Source organism: Schistocerca gregaria, chromosome X (genome assembly GCF_023897955.1).
Source record: "Schistocerca gregaria isolate iqSchGreg1 chromosome X, iqSchGreg1.2, whole genome shotgun sequence".
In the NCBI taxonomy this organism is placed as follows: domain Eukaryota; kingdom Metazoa; phylum Arthropoda; class Insecta; order Orthoptera; family Acrididae; genus Schistocerca; species Schistocerca gregaria.
The window spans coordinates 183,594,144-183,616,916 of record NC_064931.1 but is presented as its reverse complement, the minus strand read 5'-3'; the positions used below and the strand labels follow the sequence as shown (position 1 = coordinate 183,616,916).

General features: G+C 40.6%; 1 protein-coding gene across 2 annotated transcripts in view; it reads left to right on the top strand.

The window, feature by feature from the left end:
* Positions 1–920: 920 nt before the first annotated feature.
* The window catches only part of LOC126299140 (uncharacterized), a 159,942-nt gene continuing 138,089 nt past the window's right edge, over positions 921–22,773 (top strand). The window contains exon 1 of one of the 2 annotated variants that reach the window (XM_049990905.1): positions 921–1,020. In XM_049990905.1, coding sequence (XP_049846862.1) covers positions 965–1,020 — 56 coding nt within the window. In that variant the 5' untranslated portion in view covers positions 921–964. The remainder of the gene's footprint in view (positions 1,021–22,773) is intronic. The other variant, XM_049990903.1, reaches the window with a different exon arrangement.

Sequence of the window (22,773 nt, the reverse complement as noted above, 5' to 3'; positions counted from 1 at the left end):
CATTTCCTAGGGTCTGGACACTAACTTTGGTGCCACTAACAACTTTTACGTAAGAGTAGGATTTCTTTGGGTTTTGTTAAATATGATTTGTCAATATCCTGCTACAGTAATCACTGAAAGCGTCACACATTCCTCCCTTAACAGCCAAACGCATTTCATTCAGCATCTCTCTACAATCTACATATAGTCCTATACTTTATTTTACACCTGTTATACAGTAGGCTCTGTTTCTTTACATTAGAAAGGAAGACAAGTGTTTATATGCACCTTTATTAGTGTGGTAAGGAGTACCTCAAGGAGCTATTCAAAGTCTCCTCTTGCATGCCTTATTTATAGCAGATTTGGAAAACATATTTGGCTTCACCATTCATGTGCTACAATTTGCAGTGATGTCTGCTTTTTACAGCATCTATCAGTCTGGAATTGTGTTCCTCACGGATGAATAATGCTGCTGATCTACTATTTGTATGGTTGCTGAAGAAAGGTCTCAATTTGTCACCATCAAAATCTTTGTAGTTTTCTTTACATGAAAACACTAAACAATCCCTACAAATTCGATAGGCCTGGGAACTTTTAAATTTCGTGTGCAAACATCAGCAAAAGTGTTGGTGCTTTTTCTGGATAGCAGGCTGCACAGAACATGTTAATCATGTTGCAATTGTTAAATGTCTTCCCACTGTGGCGTCAATTTAGTTTTATTTGGATTCCTGGCTTCATTTTATTGAATTATTTGTTGACCAGCGTTTAGGTATTCATTTCATGATCGAACAGTACTGATTCAGTCACTGAATAATGATGTACTTTACTTTAGTAAAGTTCCTTATGCATATACTACGTTGTACCGAAGCTGTTTCGCGTTAACGACAAAACACATACACCCCCATCAATAGTTTATCTTTGATCATATTAGTTGCGTTGCGCATGCTCTGTGTTGTGGCGGGGAATGCTATGAAATTGAAAGGAAATGTGTTTCGAAGAGTTGACGTATTATGTTACTCATCATCATCGGAAAACGCGAATGTGAGTGGCTGTGTATCTGTGCACCCCATTTTTGTTTCTGTTTATAAATCGGGGATAAGTGTAATGTACGTTCCTCGTACAGACCGGTGAAAAATACGTTATTGAGTACAATACGGAGGCAAAGCATCTATATTTTCCTATAAATGTTCATGTAACTAACGATTTGCGTATTGCATTCTGTTTTACATCCCTATTGTTTCGTAACCAGTTGGATGTTTATTTAACGCCAGAAATGTTGATTTACATACTTGGAGACGAACTACAGTCCTGATGCTCTGGTCTTGGAATACTACTATATTTTTTTATTGCTCGTTGTGGAAGCTATGGATCTTGATGAGCTGCGAGTTGATGAACACTGATGAGAGTCGGCTGTTCCATGTGGACGTATTAGTACAGTGTAGGGAGTCGAAATTTGGTCTACAGTAGTACTGGCGGGCACCAAGCTTCGGGTGACACATCAAATGTATATCGCTCATTCAGTTATTTGCTTTGGTTTTGTTTCCTCATCCGAAGATAAATATTATTGAGCGTCACTTCGGAAATTGCTTGCAGTTTTATGGTGAAGCGCAAGGATATCTTTTTTCTTCACTCGTTTCATCACAAATCTCACAAGTCAATGTTCGAAGTTTTTTTTTGCTATCTGTTAAGGGGCATCTTTGTAGTTATATTGGAAGACGTTTTTGCGATACCTTTACGATGGGCTGAGGCGTCTCCTTAATTATGTGAAGATACCCGTTATTTGCAGAAAGATAGTTTGGGTACCCATAACTGCTAGTAAAAAAGTTACTCTCCTAGTATACTTGTATTAGAAATCAAAACATAGCATTAAACAAATTTTTGAAGGTGTATCAGTGAGACTAAGTAACATGGGGGTATGGGATTGGCAGAATATAGGGAAATGTGGGAATGTTAGTCATAGTGGTGTGAATGTTTATGCTACATTTAATGGTTAAAATTTTTCCTAGACAAACTGTGGCGCTCACACTCTCCAGTTTGCATGGTGAAGATTTTCTAAAACTAACTTTGTGGCATGATTTATGATAGTAAAATATGTATGCTAATACCAAAGTAACACATTCTGGGGACACGTCTTTCAGCTAATAACCTTATGACTGAGCTTAGTCTTAACACACATCACCACATACCACCCCCATAATATTATTTATACACTTGCTAGTGTATATTTTAGTTAGGTAATAGTGGATCACCTGTGACATCTTGGATATTGTGACAGGGAGCTCAGGAGCATAAAAAGACATCTGTCAGTTTGAAAACTGATAATGTGGTTGTGAGTTGGCAGAACTAATGAACATAAAAGTGAAATAAAGATTGTGGTAACAGACTGATCAATAGTTCTCTTGATGTCCATGTCTGTGCCATATTTAACACACTTTTTGCAATATAAACTAAAATTGTGAGGTAAATTTGTAAACTGTGTTTGATAATGTACAAGTCTCTGAGTATTTTGACACATATCATATACATAAACTATGAGAAAGTGCAACAGGATTTCACTACATAAGTTCCATAAGTAGGCTTATATTTTTCCTTCTGTGAACCATTTGAATTTGGTACTTTGACCTTTTCACGAACCAGTAGGAATGCTATTTGCACCAACTTGGTAGGTGACAAAATCTCCTTTTGTGAGGATATCAAAATTTTTGCAGATGTGGTCCTAAACAGCCTTCTTGAACTTGCCACTATAATCTACTGTATTAGTTCCCTCAGACAAAACACCATGCCCAGTTCTTGGAAAAAGGCACAAGTCACACCTGTCTGCAGGAAGGGTAGTAAGAGTGATCCACAAAATTACTGTCAAATATCCTTTGACATTGATTTGTTGTAGAATCTTAGAACGTATTCTGAGCTCAAAGATAATGAGATATCTTGAACAGAATGATCTCCTCCATGCCAATTGGCAAGATTTTCGAAAACATTGCTCATGTGAAACCAAATTCACACTTTTCTCTCATGATATACTGAAAGCTTGGAATCAGGGCCACCAGGTAGATGCAGTGTTTCTTGATTTCCAAACAGCATTTGACTCCATATTTTACGTATTTGTATTGTCAAAAGAACAATCATATGGTGTATCAGGTCAAATTTGTGACTGGATTTAGGACATTTTGGTACGGAGGACACAGCATGTTGTCTTGGATGGAGAGTTATCGTCAAATGTAGAAGTAACTTCAGGTGTAACCCAGGGAAGTGTTTGGAGCCCTTGCTGTTCATGTTGTATATTAATGGCCTTTCAGACAATATTAATAGTAATATCAGGCTTTTAAAAGACGATGCAGTGATATGACATGAAGTACTGTCTGACAGGAGCAGCATAAATATTCAGTCAGGTCTTGGCAAGATTTCAAAGTGGTGCAAAGATGGGGAACTTGCTTTAAATGTTCAACAGTGTTACAAGTGTGTACATCACAAAACAGAAAATGAAGTATTCTATGACTATAATATCAATAAGTCACTATTGGAATCGGCCAACTCATCCAAGTACCTGGATGTAACACTCTGTAGCGATACAAAATAGAATGATCACATAGGCCCAGTCATGGGTAGAGCTGGTGGTAGACTTTGGTTTCTTGATAGAATACAGGGGAAGTGCAATCAATCTGCAAAGGAGATTGCTTAAATCACTCATGCAACCCATGCGAGAATATTATTCAAGTGTGTGGGACCCACGCCAAATAGGACTAACAGGCAATATTGAACATGTACAGAGAAGGGCAGTACAAATGGTCACAGGTTTGTTTACTCCGTGGGAGAGTATCACAGAGACACTGAAGGAAATGAAGTGGCAGGCTCATGAATTCTTGCAGACAGACATAAACTATCCTGAGAAAGTCTATTAACAATGTTTCAAGAACCGGCTTTAAATGATTTCTCTAGGGATACACTACAACCCCCTATGTATCACTCACATGGACTGTGGGGATACAATTAGAGTAATTAGTGCACAAACTGAGGCAGTCAATCAATCATTCTTCCCATGCTCCATATGTGAATGGAACAGGAAGAATCCCTAATAACTGGTACAGTGGGATGTACCATCTACTATACACATCATGATGGTTTGCAGAGTATAGACGTAGATAAAGATATGTTATGGAACACTTTATGCACTATTTTCGACAAATTCAGTACCAACTGAAAGAACCATTAAGAACATTTTCAGGAGTGAAAGTATTCATATTCCCACTAACCCCCATTACCAAATTGGACCAAGGATCTTCATGGCATGGCTTCCATGGTGTATCAGTGGTAGAGAATGACACTGTAAGTGCAACATTGTCAAGTGAGTATATGTGGAAATACGATACTAACATATGCATCCTGAAGAGGAACAGCAATATTTTTAGTTATTGACAAGCAACAATATGGATGTTTTTCTGATCTGGTCCTATAACATTGACATGAGCTTGTCTTGCTGGTATCGGGAATGACTGAAAGTAGGGGGAAATGCAGCTGTTATGTTTCCCAAGGACATGCAGCTGTTCTGTATAGCTTCATGTTGACAGTGTCCTCTTGGGTCAGATATCCTGGAGGTAAAATAATCCCCATTCACGTCTCTGTGTGGGACCTAATCAGGATGATGATATAAAAAAAGCAAAACTGACATTCAATGAAGAAGTATGTGGATCGCTTAATGGAGTAGATACATCAGAGAATTTGGGAAGTGTAAGTGATTGGGTTGAAATTATTGTGGGAAATAGTGAAGTGCTGTTTCAGGGAGAACAGGACTTCTGGTCAGGTGAGTGCTGGGCTATAAACACTAAATCAGATAGGGATAATGCAGGAGTAGGTCTAATAATGAATAAGAGAATTGGAATTTAGGTAAGCTGTGACACCATACTAACATTATCATAGTCAGGTTACACATAAAGCCAGTTCCCATCATAGCAGCATGCTAACTATGCAGGTGAAGAAGAGATTGAAAAACTGTGAAGTGAAAGTTAAGGGCGACAAAAATTTTTGATGGTTGACCGGAATTTGAAAGTAAGCCAAGAAAGAAGAGTAAACATAGGGAAGCAACATGTGCTAGAGTCTAAGGAACAAAAGAGGCAGCTGGTAGAATTTTGTACAGAGCACAGTTTAGTTATTACTAATATTTGATTTAAGAATAACGACAGCAGATTGTATATGTGGAAGAAACCTAGAGAACAGGAAGGTTTCTGATATATATTTATTAGGTTTGTAATATGAAACAACAGCTAGCTGCAAGTATGGTGTAAACAAGTTTATTTGAATTTCTAACAAATCCAATTTCAAATGGCTCTTACAGACACTTTTTGCTTTCCTGTTGGGGCCATGTTTTGTAATAATTTGTTTTATGCAGTAGTTTACATTTCTGTGTGGCAAATTTGTCATGTATTTGTTATAGACCTACATTTTAAAATTTCCATATTTTGGTAGTTGCAGTGTTTCAGTGCTGTTAAATTCTTGCAGAACTTGTTAATGCACTCTGTCCCAAGTTTTATGGTAGTGCACATGTTCAACATAAAAAAAGTGTGCCTGAGCTCCACATAAGTAACAAGAGCATTAGTATTCAAGAAGCTTTAGTATTATTAGAACATGTAACAGAAACATATGGCAAATGGACTGAACTGAAATATGCACCACTCCACACAAGCAATAAAGCCTACAAAACAAAGTTTCAGCAGGAAGGCAAGAAACTCTAACTGGTAATGATTAAATTTGAATAAACTTGTTTAAACTATATATATGTGTGTGTGGTTACTGTTTCAGTGTCCAAGAATTATAATGCAACCATGGCTCTCAGCTTTGTTCTCAACAAGACGAGTTTCTGAAATGTGTAGTGGTTAGACAGAGACTGCAAAACATTTCTTTGGGGAAAGATGTGAACTGACCAAATCTATTTAATTACATTAGAATAAAATAGAAGACAAACATGTAGCTTTTATAGGTGATATATTAAGGCAGTAGAGGTTCAAACAAGCAAAATTCCAGGGCCCAATATATTCTGTTCAGTTAGCATGAATTCAAAATACAAAAATGAAAAAGGCAAAGGGCTGTGAAGAAGTCAAAATAATGAGATTGACAGAAAGTACAAAATAGAAAACCAGGAATGGAGAGAGGATAAATGTGAAGCTGTAAAAGCATGTATGACTGGGAAATGGAGAAGCTGTATATAGGAAAATTACACATTTTGGAGAAAGAAAGAGGTACGTGTATGCTCAGGTGGCAAGCATGTACTAAGCAAAGGGGAAAAGGCTAAAAGATGGGAGGAATATACAGATGGGCTGTACAGGGAAAACAAACATGAAGACAGTATTACAGAAAGGGAAGAGAAAGTAGATGAAGATTAGATGTGAGACGTGATACTGTGAGAATTCCTCAACATTTTTGAGATCCTTGGGAGACTAAGGTACGTAAGATAGAAAATATTTGATCGGGTGAACATATGTAGCTGAGGAATGTATTTATAGAATAAATAATAATTCAGTTGCTAGTGATTTTTCAAGTTTATTTCAAGACTAACGGTGTAAAATACTTGTACATTTATAAATTGGGGCAAATGCCCAGGATAAATACCCAGGCATTTTAAAGATTAATTGATAAGGGACACCTATAAAAAATTTAAAGTTAATATTGTGTATTGGGAAAGGTTTTGCAACAGTGCTTCTTTAGTTGTTGGGTAACCTTGTTGAAAAAGTTGCTAGAAAGTTAGGTGAGAGTTATTAGGGGAAATAAATTGTACTATAAATGTAACTTTTTACAGCTTCAATGAGGCCAAGTCTTGGGGTACTGCTTCATAAAAAAGAGAAAAATATTCAGGTTTAAAATTAATTTAGCCTGTAGATACTATTTGTACTTACACTGTACTACTGAAAAAAAATTAAAAAATTGGTTTCAATCAGTATCTTGATTTTCACTCTGAATCATAGTCTACTGTGTCTGATTTCTTGTGGACTACTGGGTTCCTCTCCCCCTCTCCCCCTATCTGGTACGGATCCCACACTGGTGAGCAGTATTCAAGCAGTGGGCGAACAAGTGTACTGTAACCTACTTCCTTTGTTTTCGGACTGCATGTTCTTAGGATTCTTCCAATGAATCTCACTCTGGCATTACCGATGATTAATTTTATATAGTCATTCCATTTTAAATCACTCCTAATGCCTACTCCCAGATAATTTATGGAATTAACTGCTTCCAGTTGATGGCCTGCTATATTGTAGGTAAATGATAAACGATCTTTCTTTCCATGTATTCACAGCACATTACACTTGTCTACATTGAGATTCAATTGCCATTCCCTGCACCATGCGTCAGTTCGTTGCAGATCCTCCTGCATTTCAGTACAATTTTCCATTGTTACAACCTCTCGATATATTACAGCATCATCCGCAAGAAGCCTCAGTGAACTTCCGGTGTTATCCACAAGGTCATTTATATATATTGTGAATAGCAACGGTCCTACGACACTCCCCTGTGGCACACCTGAAATCACTCTTACTTCGGAAGACTTCTCTCTATTCAGAATGACATGCTGTGTTCTGTTATCTAGGAACTCTTCAATCCAATCACACAATTGGTCTGATAGTCCATATTCTCATACTTTGTTCATTAAACGACTGTGGGGAACTGTATCAAACAACTTGCGGAAGTCAAGGAACACGGCATCTACCTGAGAACCCATGTCTACGGCCCTCTGAGTCTCGTGGATGAATAGCGCGAGCTGGATTTCACAAGATCGTCTTTTTCGAAACCCATGCTGATTCCTACAGAGTAGATTTTTAGCCTCCAAATAAGTCATTATACTTGAACATAATAAGTGTTCCAAAATTCTACAACTGATTGACGTTAGAGATATAAGTATATAGTTCTGCACATCTGTTCGATGTCCCGTCCCTTCTTGAAAACGGGGATGACCTGTGCCCTTTTCCAATCTTTTGGAATGCTATACTCTTCTAGAGGTCTACAGTAGAGTCTGGTGTTGCTGCCTCTAGATCACAGGGTCCTGGGTGCGATTACCGGCCGGGTTGGGGATTTTCTCTGCCCGGGGTATGGGTGTTTGTGTTATCATCATCATCGTTTGTGACAGTGGATAGATTGGATTGTGTAAAAATTGGACTGTGTAAACATTGGGACATTGTATGACTGCAAAGTTGAGTGCCCCACAAACCAAATATCACCACCACCAGCAACCACAATTTCTTTGTATTTTTCTGTTAAATAGAACGGCATTGCACATTGACTGAAATAGAATTGGTGGAAATAAAATTTCTACTGATTGCTGAAAATGTTCAACCAACAGATGTTTGTGCTGATGCAATATGCCAAAATTAAGTTGTTTGGTTTCTTTCTCTAACTGAAAGTTTGTTAATCCCTCTTAACTCTTGGTCCCTTTTTATTCTTCATACGCAGAAAAGTCGCATTTCTAAGCTTTGTAACCACTGGTGTTTTATTATTAGTAACAGTGCCTACTCCCCCTTAAGTTTTTTGCTATTAGCCTAGTCAGTTTACCCATCCCACTCCTGTTGAGGTGAAGGCCATATCTATTATAATCCCATCTACTAGCAGAATCAATGGAAACATTTCAATATGTGACTTTGTACCTGACATAAGCAGCCATCACAGCTCCAGATTAACTCTCCTGGCCGAGGTCAGATGAGGTCGGTCATGGCGTCAACAACAATGGCATGTCATGATGCCGATGCAGTTGTCCAGGTCATATTCCATATTATACCCAGGATCTCTGTCAAACTATTACCCGGCCCATCCACTATAAGCATGGGTCTTCCTTGGTGAAGTCTTTGCCAAGTGATCCTAAATCCTCTTGTCACCTGCTCCAGACCAGCACTAGGTTTAAAAAGTTGGTGACCTGATATTGTGATTGTAGTTTATCCTGAAAAATTGTCCAACACCTCTAGCATGAGGACTACCTAACAACAAAACTTTTTTTTATTTACTGATTCCACCACATTCTTACTCCCCAATTTACTGCTGAAAGTATGTTGTGCCCTGTCTTCACCTACCTCTCTCAAAGACTTGACAGTTTCTAACTGGTGTAACAGGTCAAACTTATTTATCACTTTCACAACAAAGCTGTCAGAAGGTCTAAGCCTTTTCTTTCTGTTACCTTTTGCCTCTTCACAGCTCCCTTTACCCTTCTTCCTCCTCAACCTGACCGTATCTTTCCTTGCCTTCTTAATTTAGCCTGAAGAGCTGCATTTTCCCCTCCTGTTTCATCTTCCTGTGTCAGCTACATATCCCGGAAAACCACTGAAAAACTTCATTTACTTCTCCAATTCCCAATGCACTACAGTCTCCACAGTGGAAAAGAAAACTACAGCACCCATCACACCAGACCCCAGAACAAACAGTTCTACAGCAAGTCGGGCACTTTTTGCTTGTAATAAAAATCATGCTTCAGTAAGAAAAAGCCAATTAAATTACCGAAAAAAATTAATTAGGCCTATTTGTAAGTATATGTAAACTAACTACTGTTGCAAAGATCTGACTCAGCTTAAAATGTTTTGTACTTTCTGGAAATATGAGCTAAATGAAGGTATATGCTCTACTTAAATTGCTGAAAAGAAAAATTAATACTTAAATGATTTTAAGTTACTGTACCAAGAATCATAATGGACTGAATGAGTCATTCAAACTGAAATAAAATTTAAGATGTAATATATATCGAAAAACAAAGATGATGTGACTTAGGAAACAAAAGTGCTGGCAGGTCGATAGACACACAAACCAACACAAACATCACACATAATTCAAGCTTTCGCAATCCATGGTTGCTTCGTCAGGAAAGAGGGAAGGAGAGGGAAAGATGAACGGCTGTGGGTTTTAAGGGAGAGGGTAAGGGGAGAGTGAGTGAGTGAGTGAGTGAGTGAGTGAGTGAGTGAGTGAGTGAGTGTGTGTGTGTGTGTGTGTGTGTGTGTGTGTGTGTGTGTGTGTGTGCGCGCGCGCGCCTGTCCTTTTTTTCTCCCTAAGGTGGGTCTTTCTGCTCCTGGGATTGGAATGACTCCTTACCCACATCCTTTCATCTTTTCTTCTCCTTCCCTTTTTCCTGACGAAGCAAGCATGGGTTGCGAAGGCTTGAATTTTGTGTGATGTTTGTGTGTCTATCGACCTGCCGGCACTTTTGTTTGGTAAGTCACATCATCTTTGTTTTTAGATACATTTTTCCCACGTGGAATGTTTCCCTCCAGTATATTCATATCAATATTAAGATGTAATATGTTATATAAAAAAATCATATGATTAGGTTGAAGGGATTGACAGTGACACTCTGTGCAGTAGTAAGGTATTACTCATAACCAATTTAGAAAAGTGTTGAAAATTTTAATTATGTTGGCCTGAGATTGGATCAGTTAACATCTTGAGAAAGAATCTAAATTTGTCTGCTGCACTGTTCCTCTCATAGATACAGGTCTCCATGATTGACCATAAGCACAGGGAATGAGAGCAAAAGTGCCCATTGTGCTTCAGTAACTGACTAGAGCAGATATTTCAGTATTAGCTTCCTGTAGCTTTTTTAATTAGTTCTGGTACTGAAATGAGAAATGGAATACACGCCACTCTCTTACAAAGCCGTGTATGTGGTGCTGAATTTCAAAATGTAAAGAATTACACATAATGGCTAAAATTATTCTGAATGCGTTGACCCACACTGCTTGGAATTTTCACCAGTAAAGTTTTATTGGTATTTGGGATGCTGCTCTAACTCAGTTTTAAAATGTGTGCATCATTCTATGTTGCAATGTTCCCACAACTCCTCCTTACAACCTATCATGTTAGAATTTCTACGTAGTTTTGAGTTTCAGCATTGTCAATTGTGTTGAAAATACTTTCCAGTTTGAATGTAAAGCGTGAAGTAAACGATTAGTAGAACATACATTTAAGTGATAAATATTTAAAGCTAAACAAAAGAAAACTGAGGAAGTAATTGGTGTTAGGTTGCAGAACTATACAGACAAACAAAAGGTGACCAAACTGTTGTTTATTAGGGATTCCTTCATCCAGCAAATGAAAAGGCTGCAGGAAATGAAACTGTTCTTGAATTAACTATGAAAGTTAACAGTTCTGGGCAGGCACAGCAGAAATGGTAAAAAAGGAAATTGGGCAAGAAATTAATAAAATTGGTTGGTGTATACCTGTATAGAAAAAAAGTCACCATGTGTCCACTTTCTGTGTGCATGTGTGATGGTGTGGAAAATAAATGTTGGACTATTTATTCTTGGCATTATTCACTGATGGGCCAAAGCATGACGACTACCTGTTTAATAATGTGTTAGCCTACTTTAGAAATGTAATATAGGACTGATTCTGTGTGGCATGAATTTTAAAAGTCCAGAGATATGTAGCAACAGATTTGTATACACAGGTCACAAAAATCCCATAAATTATCGGCTTCTTGTTTGTGTGTGTGTTCGTGCCTGATAGCATCCCCAATGTGTTCCATTGGGCTAAGATCAGATGAATTTGGTGGTAAAGATGTCAAAATGAGTTCAGTATTGTGCTCCTCAAACCACTGTAGTGTTTCTGGCCATGTGATGCGGACTTTTATCCTGCTGGAAAATGTCATTGTCATTGGAGAAGACATCAAGCATGAAGCGATGAAGGTGTGCAGTAATGTTCACTTATTCGCCAGCTGCCATGGTGCCTTTAATCAGTACCACAAGCCCATGGAAGCTTAAATAAATGCCCTCTATTGCATAATACTATCTCCAATGACTGGTATCCGTGTGGCTTTGTATGTTGAAACCAGTTGTACACTTTGATGATTTTGTACCTGGAGATGATCATTGGCATGGTGTAACAAGAAACATGTAGCACCTGATGAGGTAACAAGTTTCCATTACTCCACAGTTAATTCTCTAAGATCTCATGCCCACTGATGTTGAAACTGATGATGCCATTGGGTAACATGGGAACATGTAAGGGTTATACTGTGGGCCTTATGTCCAACAGTGTGCACTGAATTGTATGCTCCAGAACATTTGTGCATGCACTGGCATTATACTGGCACTAGATCTGTCACAAATTGTCCCCTATCCTGAAGCAAGACTCCAACCTCCACTTTCTGTGATGAGACTTACACATCCAAAACCTTATCACCTATTCGTGATTTTACCATCCTTCACTCACTTTCCATAAATACTTGAGATAGTAGCATGCGAACAGCTAACCAGTTCGCTGTTTCAGAGATAACTCATTCCCAAGTGCTGAGCCATAACAATCTGCCATTTATTGAAGCCACTTAAATCATTGAATTTCCTTATTTCCATCCCATATCATTGGTAGAATGAATGCCCCATCCATCCCTGCTGCACTGTGGCATTGAATCTTGTGGTGTACAGTAGTCATGATGTTTTGGCTCATCAGTGCCATTGAAAAATGATCATTGTTTCTTTATGTGTACTTTCAATATACTCAACAGCGCCAATTGAGATAGTTGCAACTTTGTTGCTCAGGATGTAAGAATGTTGGGAGATAGGTTAATTGATGTGTAAAAGTAAAGCAAACCGATGAGCTTGTTTTAAAATAGTTGGGCTATGTGGTAATTTATAGTTGTTTTCCATTGTGTTTCTTTGATCTAGTTTTGAGGGGCTTATTGTTGAAATGAAGATTTGTTTGAGGTGGTATATTTAATGTGTACATATTACTGCTGAATTTGAATGTTGTTTTAAAATTAGATAAAAAAAATCTAGTAGTCTGGTGACTGAACCCAGAGCTAGTGGGTGACTGAGGTGATGTTTCAGTAAGGGAGTTACCAGGCCACTGTATATAAAATCTCAGGATAATTAAAATGTTTGTGGCTTTTTTTTTAACTTTAAGCAGTGATTGTGAAACTTGAGAGAGAAACCTGTCACAAGATATTATTGCTTTAATTTGTTTCACATACTGCATTCTAGACCCAGTTTTCCCCCATGCGGGTCTGAGGGTTAGAATAGGTGGTAGGTATTCCTGCGTGTCATAAGAGGTGACTGAAAGAAGTCTCACATGTTTCGGCTTTTATGTGATGGTCCTCTGACGGGTTTGACCTCCATCTTTCTAAATTTTCCCGAAGAGTGAGCCAATTCGGGAAGGGTGCCTTACATGATGCAACATGTCCATCATGCATTGAGATCTTTAGCCCACTTTCTCGTTGTCACATTTCAGTTCCATTCATTTTCCATCTCTTGGGCAAGGACACCTTTTTGGGTGCTTTTTCCACCTTACACTATGCAGTGGCGCTTTCTGTGCCGACAATGAGTATGGACTTCGTAGCGCCTCATATCCAGCATGGTAGCCAGTCCGTTGTGGGTTGTTGTGAGGCCGCCATGTATCCTGTTGGTTGTTGCCCCTGAAAACACAGGGATCGCTCTGCTGATGCCTGCACTGTTAACTTCCCATGTATGCCATGGAGTAGATGCCCTTCTTTCTGGGACATTGGGACTCCTGGCAAAGGCCATCCTGCCAGGTGGCCCTTCCTGAGGCTGGATGGCGCCTGTGGGGAGGGCCCCTGGTCGGAGTGGGTGGCATAAGGGTGGATGGCACGCCATGAAGCGTAGTACATCATCTCTTGCTGGTGGGCCACCGCCCCCAGTCTCTAATCAGGCGAAGCCTAACATCAGTGCTAAGAAATATGACTCCAAATCGTTGCCCACCATGGCCACACCATGGTAAGAATGCCAGACTAAGGATGACAGTGAAGCTTATTTGCCGCGGTACCTCGTCTGTATGAGAGTTGATGGGGAATCTTTCATGTCCATGATGCCTCAGTTTTTTGTGAAGCATTTGGAGGACTAGTTTTGGGGGGTGGAGGGCTTTTCCAAAATGCTCTCTGGGTCTGTCTTTTATAAAAAAACAGCATCCTGTACCCAGTCACGGGCATTACTGGCATGTGACAAATGGGGCGCTGTTTCTGTTACCATCACATCCCATAAGAGCTTAAATATGGTCCAGGGTATTATATTCCACAGGGACCTTCTTTAGCAGTCTGACGACGAGCTGCGCACCAATTTAGAGCAGCGAGGTGTTCGTTTCGTCTGGCACGTCCATAGGGGTCCGAGGGATGATAAAGTTGCCACCGTGCCTTCATCTTGGCCTTCGAGGGTGACACATTGCTCGAGGAGGACAGGGTGATGGTCTACCACTGTGATGTCAAGCCCCTCTCCTGATGCGGTGCTTTAAGTGCTGGAAGTTTGACCATATGTCTCCCCGCTCTACTTACAGTGTCACATGTTGAGATTGTGGACATCCATAACATCCCAGTACTACAGGTGCCCAGCCTCCCATCTGTGTCAACTGTGGAGAGCATAATTCACGTTGCTCACCAGACTGCAGGATTTTACAGAAAGAGAGGAAAATCATGGAATTTAAGACCCTGGACCAACTGACCTACACTGAGACTAATAGGAAATTTGAGCACCTACATCCTGTGTCTTTGACCTCTTCTTAAGCTGCCGCTACGAGAACAATTGTCACCCCATGAGTTCCTCGTATTCGTGTCACCTCTCAGAACCAGAAGAGTACACCTGCCCCCTTGATGGTGTGGGTGTGGCACTTCCCTCCCTGTTGCTGTATCACCGCCTACGTTGGGGCAACCCCCCCCTCCCCATCTCCCCAACCATCGGGGATATCAGTCCCCACTTCTGAGCCGGAGAAGTGTAGTCCTGGAGACTGAATCGGTGAAGTCCTCCCACCCAGGGAAACCCAAGGAGCAGTGAGAGAAATCCAAAAAGACCAAGGGAATTGCTGTGGCACCCACTCCACCGCCACCTACAAGCTCTGCATCTGCGGATGAGGTGAAGATTCTGGCGTCCGCTGAGGACCTAGATCTTGCCGGACCCTCAGTCAAAATGGATATAGACTGCTCAGGCAAAAAGTCGGTGGCAGCAGGTGACCCTGAGGCGTAAACTGCCTCATTGAATTTTACATGCCTTCCCAATCTCATGATATCATTCTCCAGTGAAATTGCAGCGGTTTTTTCCACTGCCTGGCTGAGCTATGGTAACTGTTAAGCTTTACACCTGCTTTCTGCATTGCCTCCCAGGAAACCCGGTTCCCAGCAATGCGGACCCCTGCCCTCTGCGGCTATAAGGGATACTGCAGGAACCGTTGCGAATATAATAGTGTGTCAGGTGGAGTTTGCGTTTGTGTCCTAAACTGTCTGTAGTGAACCTGTGTGCCTTCAAAACTCTCTTGAACCTATGGCTGTCAGAATAAGGACATCGCCGGAAATAACTGTCTGCAATGTGTATCTTTCTCCAGATGGTGCAGTATCCCTGAATGTATTAGCTGCACTGATTGATAAACTCCCTAAACATTTCCTATTTTTGGGAGATATTAATGCCCATAACCCCTTGTGGGGTGGCACTGTGCTTACTGGCCAAGGTAGAGATGTCGAAACTTTACTGTCTCAGTTCAACCTCTACCTCTTAAATACCGTGGCTGCCACACATTTCAGTGTGGCTCATGGTAGTTACTCGGCCATTGATTTATCAATTTACGGCCCAGGACTTCACCCATCTATCCACTGGAGAGCACATGACGACGTGTGTGGTAGTGACGACTTCCCCACCTTCCTGTCACTGCCCCGGCATTACTCCCCACAGATGCTTGCCCAGGTGGATTTTAGACAAGGTGGACTGGAAAACTCTCACATCTGCTGTCACCGTTGAATCTCCCCCATGCGGTAACATTGATGTGATGATTGAGTAGATGAACCATCATTTCTGTGGCAGAAAACACGGATCCCCTGCGAAAGGCAATCCCTTCGTGGTCGCCGGAAGTCGATGAAGCAATTGAAGAGTGTTGGCAAGCTCTACAGCGGTACCCTTCCCTGGAGCACCTCATAGCCTCTGCACGCATTTGCTAACTTAACAAACGACAGAAGCAGGAGTGTTGGGAGAGATATGTCTTGACTATTGGGTGCCATCTGTCACCTTCCCAAGTCTGGGCAAATGTCAAATGTTTTTTCGGGTACCAGACCCCACCAGGTGTTCCCAGTGTTAATATAAATGGTGTGTTATCTACAGACACAAACACAATTGCCGAGCACTTTGCTGAGCACTGTGCTCGAGCCTCTGTGTGGGAGAATTATCCCCCAACCTTTTGCACTCTCAAACGGTGGCTTCGAGGGAAAGTCATCTCGTTCACTACATGCCACAGTGAATCCTATAACACCTCACTCCTCAGTGCCCTTTAACATTGTCCCAACACACCTCCTGGGCCAGATCTGATCCACAGTCAGATGATTAAACATCTCTCATCTGACTACATGCGACATCTCCTCATTGTCTTCAACCGGATTAGATGCAATGGCATCTTTCCATTGCAATGGCGGTAGGGCACCATCATTCCGGTGCTCGAACGCTGTAAAAACCTGCTTGATGTGGATAGCTATCAGCCCATCAGCATCACCAATGTTCTTTGTTAGCTGATGGAATGTATGGTGTGTTGGCTGTTGGTAGGGTTGTGGAGTCACGTGGCCTACTGGCTCCATGTCAGGGCAGTTTCCGCCAGGGTTACTCTAACACTGGTAATCTTGTGTCCCTCGAGTGTGCCATCTGAACAGTCTTTTCCAAACACCAACACCTGGTTGCCATCTCCTTTGATTTACGAAAAGAGTGTGACACCACCTGGCGACATCGTATCCTTGCAGCATTATGGGAGTGGGGTCTCAGAGGCCTGCTCCCGATTTTTATCCATAATTCCCTGTCCCTTCATACTTTCCATATCCAAGATGATGCCTGCCGTAGTTCCCCCAATACCCAGGGGACTGGGGTTCCGCAGGGCTCTGTATTGAGTGTTGATTCGTGCTCCATTGCCAGAGAGCGTCATGGTGCTTAGCGTGTGAATGCTGGCGGCTTTTGTAGAGAGAGGACATACTAGTGTTTGGGCAGTTGGTGGTAGGTGGCCTGCGTGGATGGCTGTGTTTCGCGATTTGGATTGTATCATACGGTGAGCTGTTTTGATGTGGGAAGCCATGCCTCGTTGCAGTTTGTTTTGCGACTCATCCAGAAGAGCGGTGAGGCGGTGTGTTTTGAGGCATGATGTTCTGCCATTTGTATTATCGAGTTCCCGGCTTCTTGTGTTAAGACTGCTCTTTCCTTATGCATTGTAACCCCCTCCCCCCCCCCCCCCCCCCCCCTCCCCCGCCACGTTGAAGAGGACGTGGTGGTTTAACTGTGGCCTTTGGTCTGTGAACCTGTGGCCATTGGTGTTCGAAGCTGCCTCATGCAGACTAAACTCATGGTTGCTAGTATGTGCCAGTTGTTTGCTATTTATTTTGCTGTCCTCAAGGTTGCATCGGCGAGATTGCCTCCTGGTAGAGTGACGCTCACTGTTGGTCAGGTAACAGAGGATATAGGTTCTTTATGCAAGGATTTCACAAAGGAGGATGCCGTGGCTATAGTGGGTGGTCCAGTAAACAGCATTGATAGAGACTCTGAATATACCATAGAGAGTGACCTGGTGAAGATAGCATCAGCAACGAAGCATACGAGTGTTGGGTTTGTGTCTGTGTTGAGACGCCATGATTGTCCTCATTTGAACTCTTCTGTAGGGAGGGTGAACTTGGAGTTGGAGTGGCTGCTTAGGACGGATATAGGGTCCCATATTGGTTTGATTCCTGTGGATGCTATTGATAGGTGGGACTACACTAGGCATGGCCTTCACCTCAATAGGAAAGGGAAGGGAAAACTGTCTGGCTTGATTGCAGGAAACTTAAAGGGGGACGCTGTCACAAGTGGTAAAATACCAGTGGTCACAGGTGTCAGAGGGATGCCTTTTTTAGGATAGGGAAGGGGGATAGAAAAAGAGTTGAGATTGGCAGACACACTCAGTTTGAGAAAACAATGAACAGGAGTCAGATTTTAGCATACAGTCTCCATTTAATCAATGTTTAACAGAAAGTAATCAGAAACTGCCAGTTCATATTCACCAAAGCAGTTATAACCCCATTAGTATGCAGTATCAGTTATCTTTATTACACCAGAACATTCCGCGACTCAGAAATAAAGTTGATGAACTACTCATTTGTATCGATAAAATGAATTCATCTAACCAAATTGACATAATCTGCCTCTCTGAACATCGAGTGACCACTGGTATAGATATGTTAGACATTTCAGGATTTAAGCTAGCTTTCTACTTCTGTAGAGTAGATATGGATGGAGGAGGAGTTGCCACATTTATTAAAAACTGCCATAAATTCAAGAACATTGACATTAATAAATTCTGTTTAGAGCAGCATCTAGAAGGATGTGCAACAGAAGTAGAGTTCCATAAAAGAGCCTATATAATAGTAAATATTTACTGAGCACCTGCAGGAAATTATAATCTATTCATAAATCATCTAGAAGCTCTTTTGGGTTATTTAACAGTAAGAAACAAAGAAATTTTGATTGCTGGTGACTTTAATACAGATTTTCTAATTAAATCTTCCAGTAAACATTTACTGCAGTTAGTAATGTTGTCTTTCTATCTAAACCACACTGTAAACTTTCCAACTAGGATCACTAAATCCTCAAGGACAGCCATTGATAACATTTTTATAGACAAATCAAAGGAACAAAATCATATCATAAAACCTGTAATAAATGGACTGTCAGATCATGACATGCAGCTCCTTGTTTTAGATGTAAATTCTAAACAGAATACCAAGACTACTAAATCTGAGAACTTTAGGGTATTCAATCAACCAAAAATTGAGTGTTTTAGAAAACTGCTCAAAGATATGAACTGGAAAGATGTCTATAGTGCTCATGACATGAATGAAAAATATAACACATTCATGAACAATGTCAGTACCATGTTTGAAAACTGTTTTCCTCTAAAAGTTACTCAAATTAAACAGAAGTCTCTAATAAAACCGTGGATCACACAAGGAATAAAGATTTCCTGTAAGACAAAAACGAAAATGTATCTGTCGACCAAGAATAGCTCCAATGCTGATGATTTAGCTAAATACAAGGAATACTGTAAGATATTAAAAAAAGTAATTCAGACATCTAAACAAATACACTACGAGAAGAAGATAACAATGTTAGGGAAAAAAATAAAAACAAAATGGGATATAGTGAAAGAGGAGACTGGTAGAATCAGAAAGGAACAGGAGCAAATAGCACTAAGGGTAGATGACACATTAGTAACTGATGGGCATAGTGTGGCAAATCTATTTAACAAGTACTTTATATCCGTTACTGATAGAATGGGATTGTCAGGATCAGTAAATAATGCACTTGAATATCTGAAACTAGCCTTTACAAATAGCTTCAGGTACATGAATATGTCACTCACTTCACCAAAAGAAATAACTTCCATAATAAAATCTTTAAAAACAAAGCATTCTTGTGGTTATGATGAAATATCAACAAAGTTAATTAAGACATGTTGTTGTGAGTTTAGTACAATTCTAAGTTACTTGTGTAACCAGTCAATTATAACTGGAACATTTCCTGACTGACTGAAATATGCAGATGTTAAGCCTCTATTCAAGAAAGGGGATAAAGAGATGCCATCAAACTACAGACCAATTTCACTTTTGCCAGCGTTCTCAAAAATTTTAGAAAAAGTAACGTACAGGCAGCTTCTCAACCATCTGACCACAAGTAACATATTATCAAGAACACAGTTTGGATTTCTGAAGGGTTCTGATATCGAAAAGGCTATTTACACCTACAGTGAAACTGTACTTAATTCATTAAATAACAAGTTACAAGCAGCAGGTGTTTTCTGTGATTTGTCAAAGGCATCCGATTGTGTAAACCACAACATCCTTTTAAATAAATTAGAATTCTATGGTGTCACGGGCAGTGCTGCAAAATGGTTCAAGTCATACCTCGCTAACAGGAAACAAAGGGTGTCAGTGCAAGGGACTAGTGAATTAAGTCATCAGTCATCATCAGAATGGGAAGAAATTACATGTGGTGTCCCACAAGGATCCATCTTAGGGCCATTGCTTTTTCTTGTGTACATTAATGATCTCTCATCAGTTACACTGCCAGAAGCAGAGTTCGTTTTGTTTGCAGATGACACAAGTATTGCAATAAATAATATGTCGAGTGTAGTTCTAGAAAGATCTGCTAATGATATTTTCATGGATATTAATAAATGGCTTAAAGCCAATTCATTGACATTAAACTTTGAAAAGTCTCACTACATGCATTTCAGAACCTGTAAGAGATTTCCACCCAGGATATGCATAAAGTATGAAGAAGAGCAGATAGAAGAGGTTGACAGTCTTAAATTCCTGGGATTACAACTTGATAATAAATTCAGTTGGGAGGAGCACACCACAGAACTGCAGAAACACTTTAACAAATCTGTATTTGCAGTTCGAGTGTTAGCAGACATAGGCAACATAAAAGTGAAAAAGCTTGCATACTTTGCCTACTTTCATTCCATAATGTCATATGGTATAATATTTTGGGGTAACTCTTCAAGTCAAACAAGAGTTTTCAGAGTTCAAAAGCGTGTAATACGTATTGTTTGTGGAGTAAACTCACGGTCGTCTTGTAGAAACCTCTTCAAAGAACTGGGTATACTAACTACTGCCTCTCAGTATATTTACTCCTTAATGAAATTTGTCCTAAATAATATCTCTCTTTTTCCAACAAACATACAATACCAGGAACAAAAATGATCTGCACAAGGACTTAAAAGCACTTACTTTAGTTCAAAAAGGGGTCCACTACTCAGGAACACTCATCTTCAATAATTTGCCAGCAAACATAAAAAATTTAGTTACAAATAAAGATCAGTTTAAAAGGAGCCTGAAAGGCTTATTAGTGGTCAACTCCTTTACTCCATTGACAAATTTTTTAATAGACACAAATGATGTGTTGCATATATTTATACTATTAGTATTGTTGTTTCAGCTTTTTTTTTTTTAAAAAAAAGTGACATGTTCCACATCCACGAGGATCTCCTCAATACCATTGAATGACAATTTGTTTAACGCCAAGCACTAAGAAGAGCCCTTCGACAGAAGGCCGTTGAGTGTTCAGTGAGCATACAGTAGAAATTACTGAAATTACTGTTACAACCAAATACGTCATTGTTCTGTGATTATTAAATACTCTTGGTAAGATTGCTACTTTTCAGCAGAGTGCTGTTGATATTCCTGTTGTTGTTAATGTTTACTGTTGAATGGCAATTTGTTTAATGGCAAGCAACAAGAAGAGCTTTTCGACAGGGCGCCGTTGAGTGTTCAATGAGCATACAGTTGAAAATACTATTATTACCAAATGTTTTACAGCCACTAGCAGTTGTTCTCTGGGCTTGGGACTTGGTTGATTACATTTTTCTAGTTTTATGTACATACGTACTGTTTCAATCTTTGTATAAAAGTCTGAGAATTCAGGTATCATTATTGAGAATTGTGCCCTGTTTGTTGGTGTGATTGCGTAGTGGCCATAATTTTGTTATATCCTATTATATAAATCCTTCCGACTTAAGGTTTGGGAAGACAAGAAAAGCCTGTATTATGATCATTGCAGGGCCTACATTGGTTTCCGATATTCTGCACCCAATCGTGATCCTGTATCCTGTATGTTGGGGGCATATGTGGGTTGAGAGTGTTCCCTATTATGAAGCACACCACTCGCTATCTCTGTAGGAACATGTATTGCTCAATCCCCCGGAAATGGGCCTAGCCCCCCCACTCATACTTAACGCTAAATCCAGACTTGAGTAGGACCTTATCAAGTGTTTATTTTTAGTTGTCATTAATGTTCTAGCAGCAGCTGTAGGGCCGTCCATTTCACCTTCTCCGTATGAAGACGACTTCTGCATTTTGTACTGTTCCACCAGTACTTATATTGCTGAGCAGTGCCTACAGGGAGCCATCCACAAGGTGCAGTCATATCAATTCTTAAGACTGGTTTTCGACACCCGATTGACTTGGCTTCCTCACCTTTGTAAGCTTAAGTGAAAGTGCTGGCAGTGCCTCAATGCCCACTCCTGCCTGAGTAACACCAATTGGGGTGCAGATCGGTCTAAGCTGTTGCAGCTCTACAGAGCCCTTGTTCAATCACACCTTGAGTATGGTAGTCTGGTTTATGGTTCGGCGGCCCCTTCAGCATTGCGTTTACTTGACCCAGTGCACCACTGTCGCGTTCGCCTAGCAACAGGAGCTTTTAGGACAAGTCCAGTGCCCAGTGTCCTTGTGCAGGATGGAGTCCCTCCATTGCAGGTTAGGCATCCACAAATTCTAGCCAGTTATGTTGCACATGTTCATAGTTTTCCTGCGCATCCGAATCACCATCTCATTTTCCCATCCATGATTGTTAATCTCTCGCATTGGCGGAGCAGGTCAGGGCTTCCAATTGCTGTTGGTGTCCGATCCCTTCTTTCTGAACTGGAGTCCTTGCCTTTACCACCTATACTTGAGGTCCATTTACCTACACCTCCAGGGTGTAGACTTAGGCCGCGGCTTCATCTGGATCTTTTTCATGGTTTACACTGACGGCTCAATTGCTGATGGTCACGTGGCTTTGCATATGTTCATGGAGGACATACTGAGCAGCACTCGTTGCTAGTTGGCTGCAGTGTTTTCACTGCAAAGCTGGCAGCCATATCTCGTGCCCTTGAGTATATCCACTCATCCCCTGGCGAGTCATTTCTCCTGTGTACTGACTCATTGAGCGGCCTACAAGCTATCGACCAGTGTTACCCTCGTCACCCTCTGGTAGCGTCCATTCAGGAGTCCATATATGCCCTGGACCAGTCCTGCCATTCTGTGGTGTTTGTGTGGACCCCAGGACACGTCGGAATCCCCGGCAG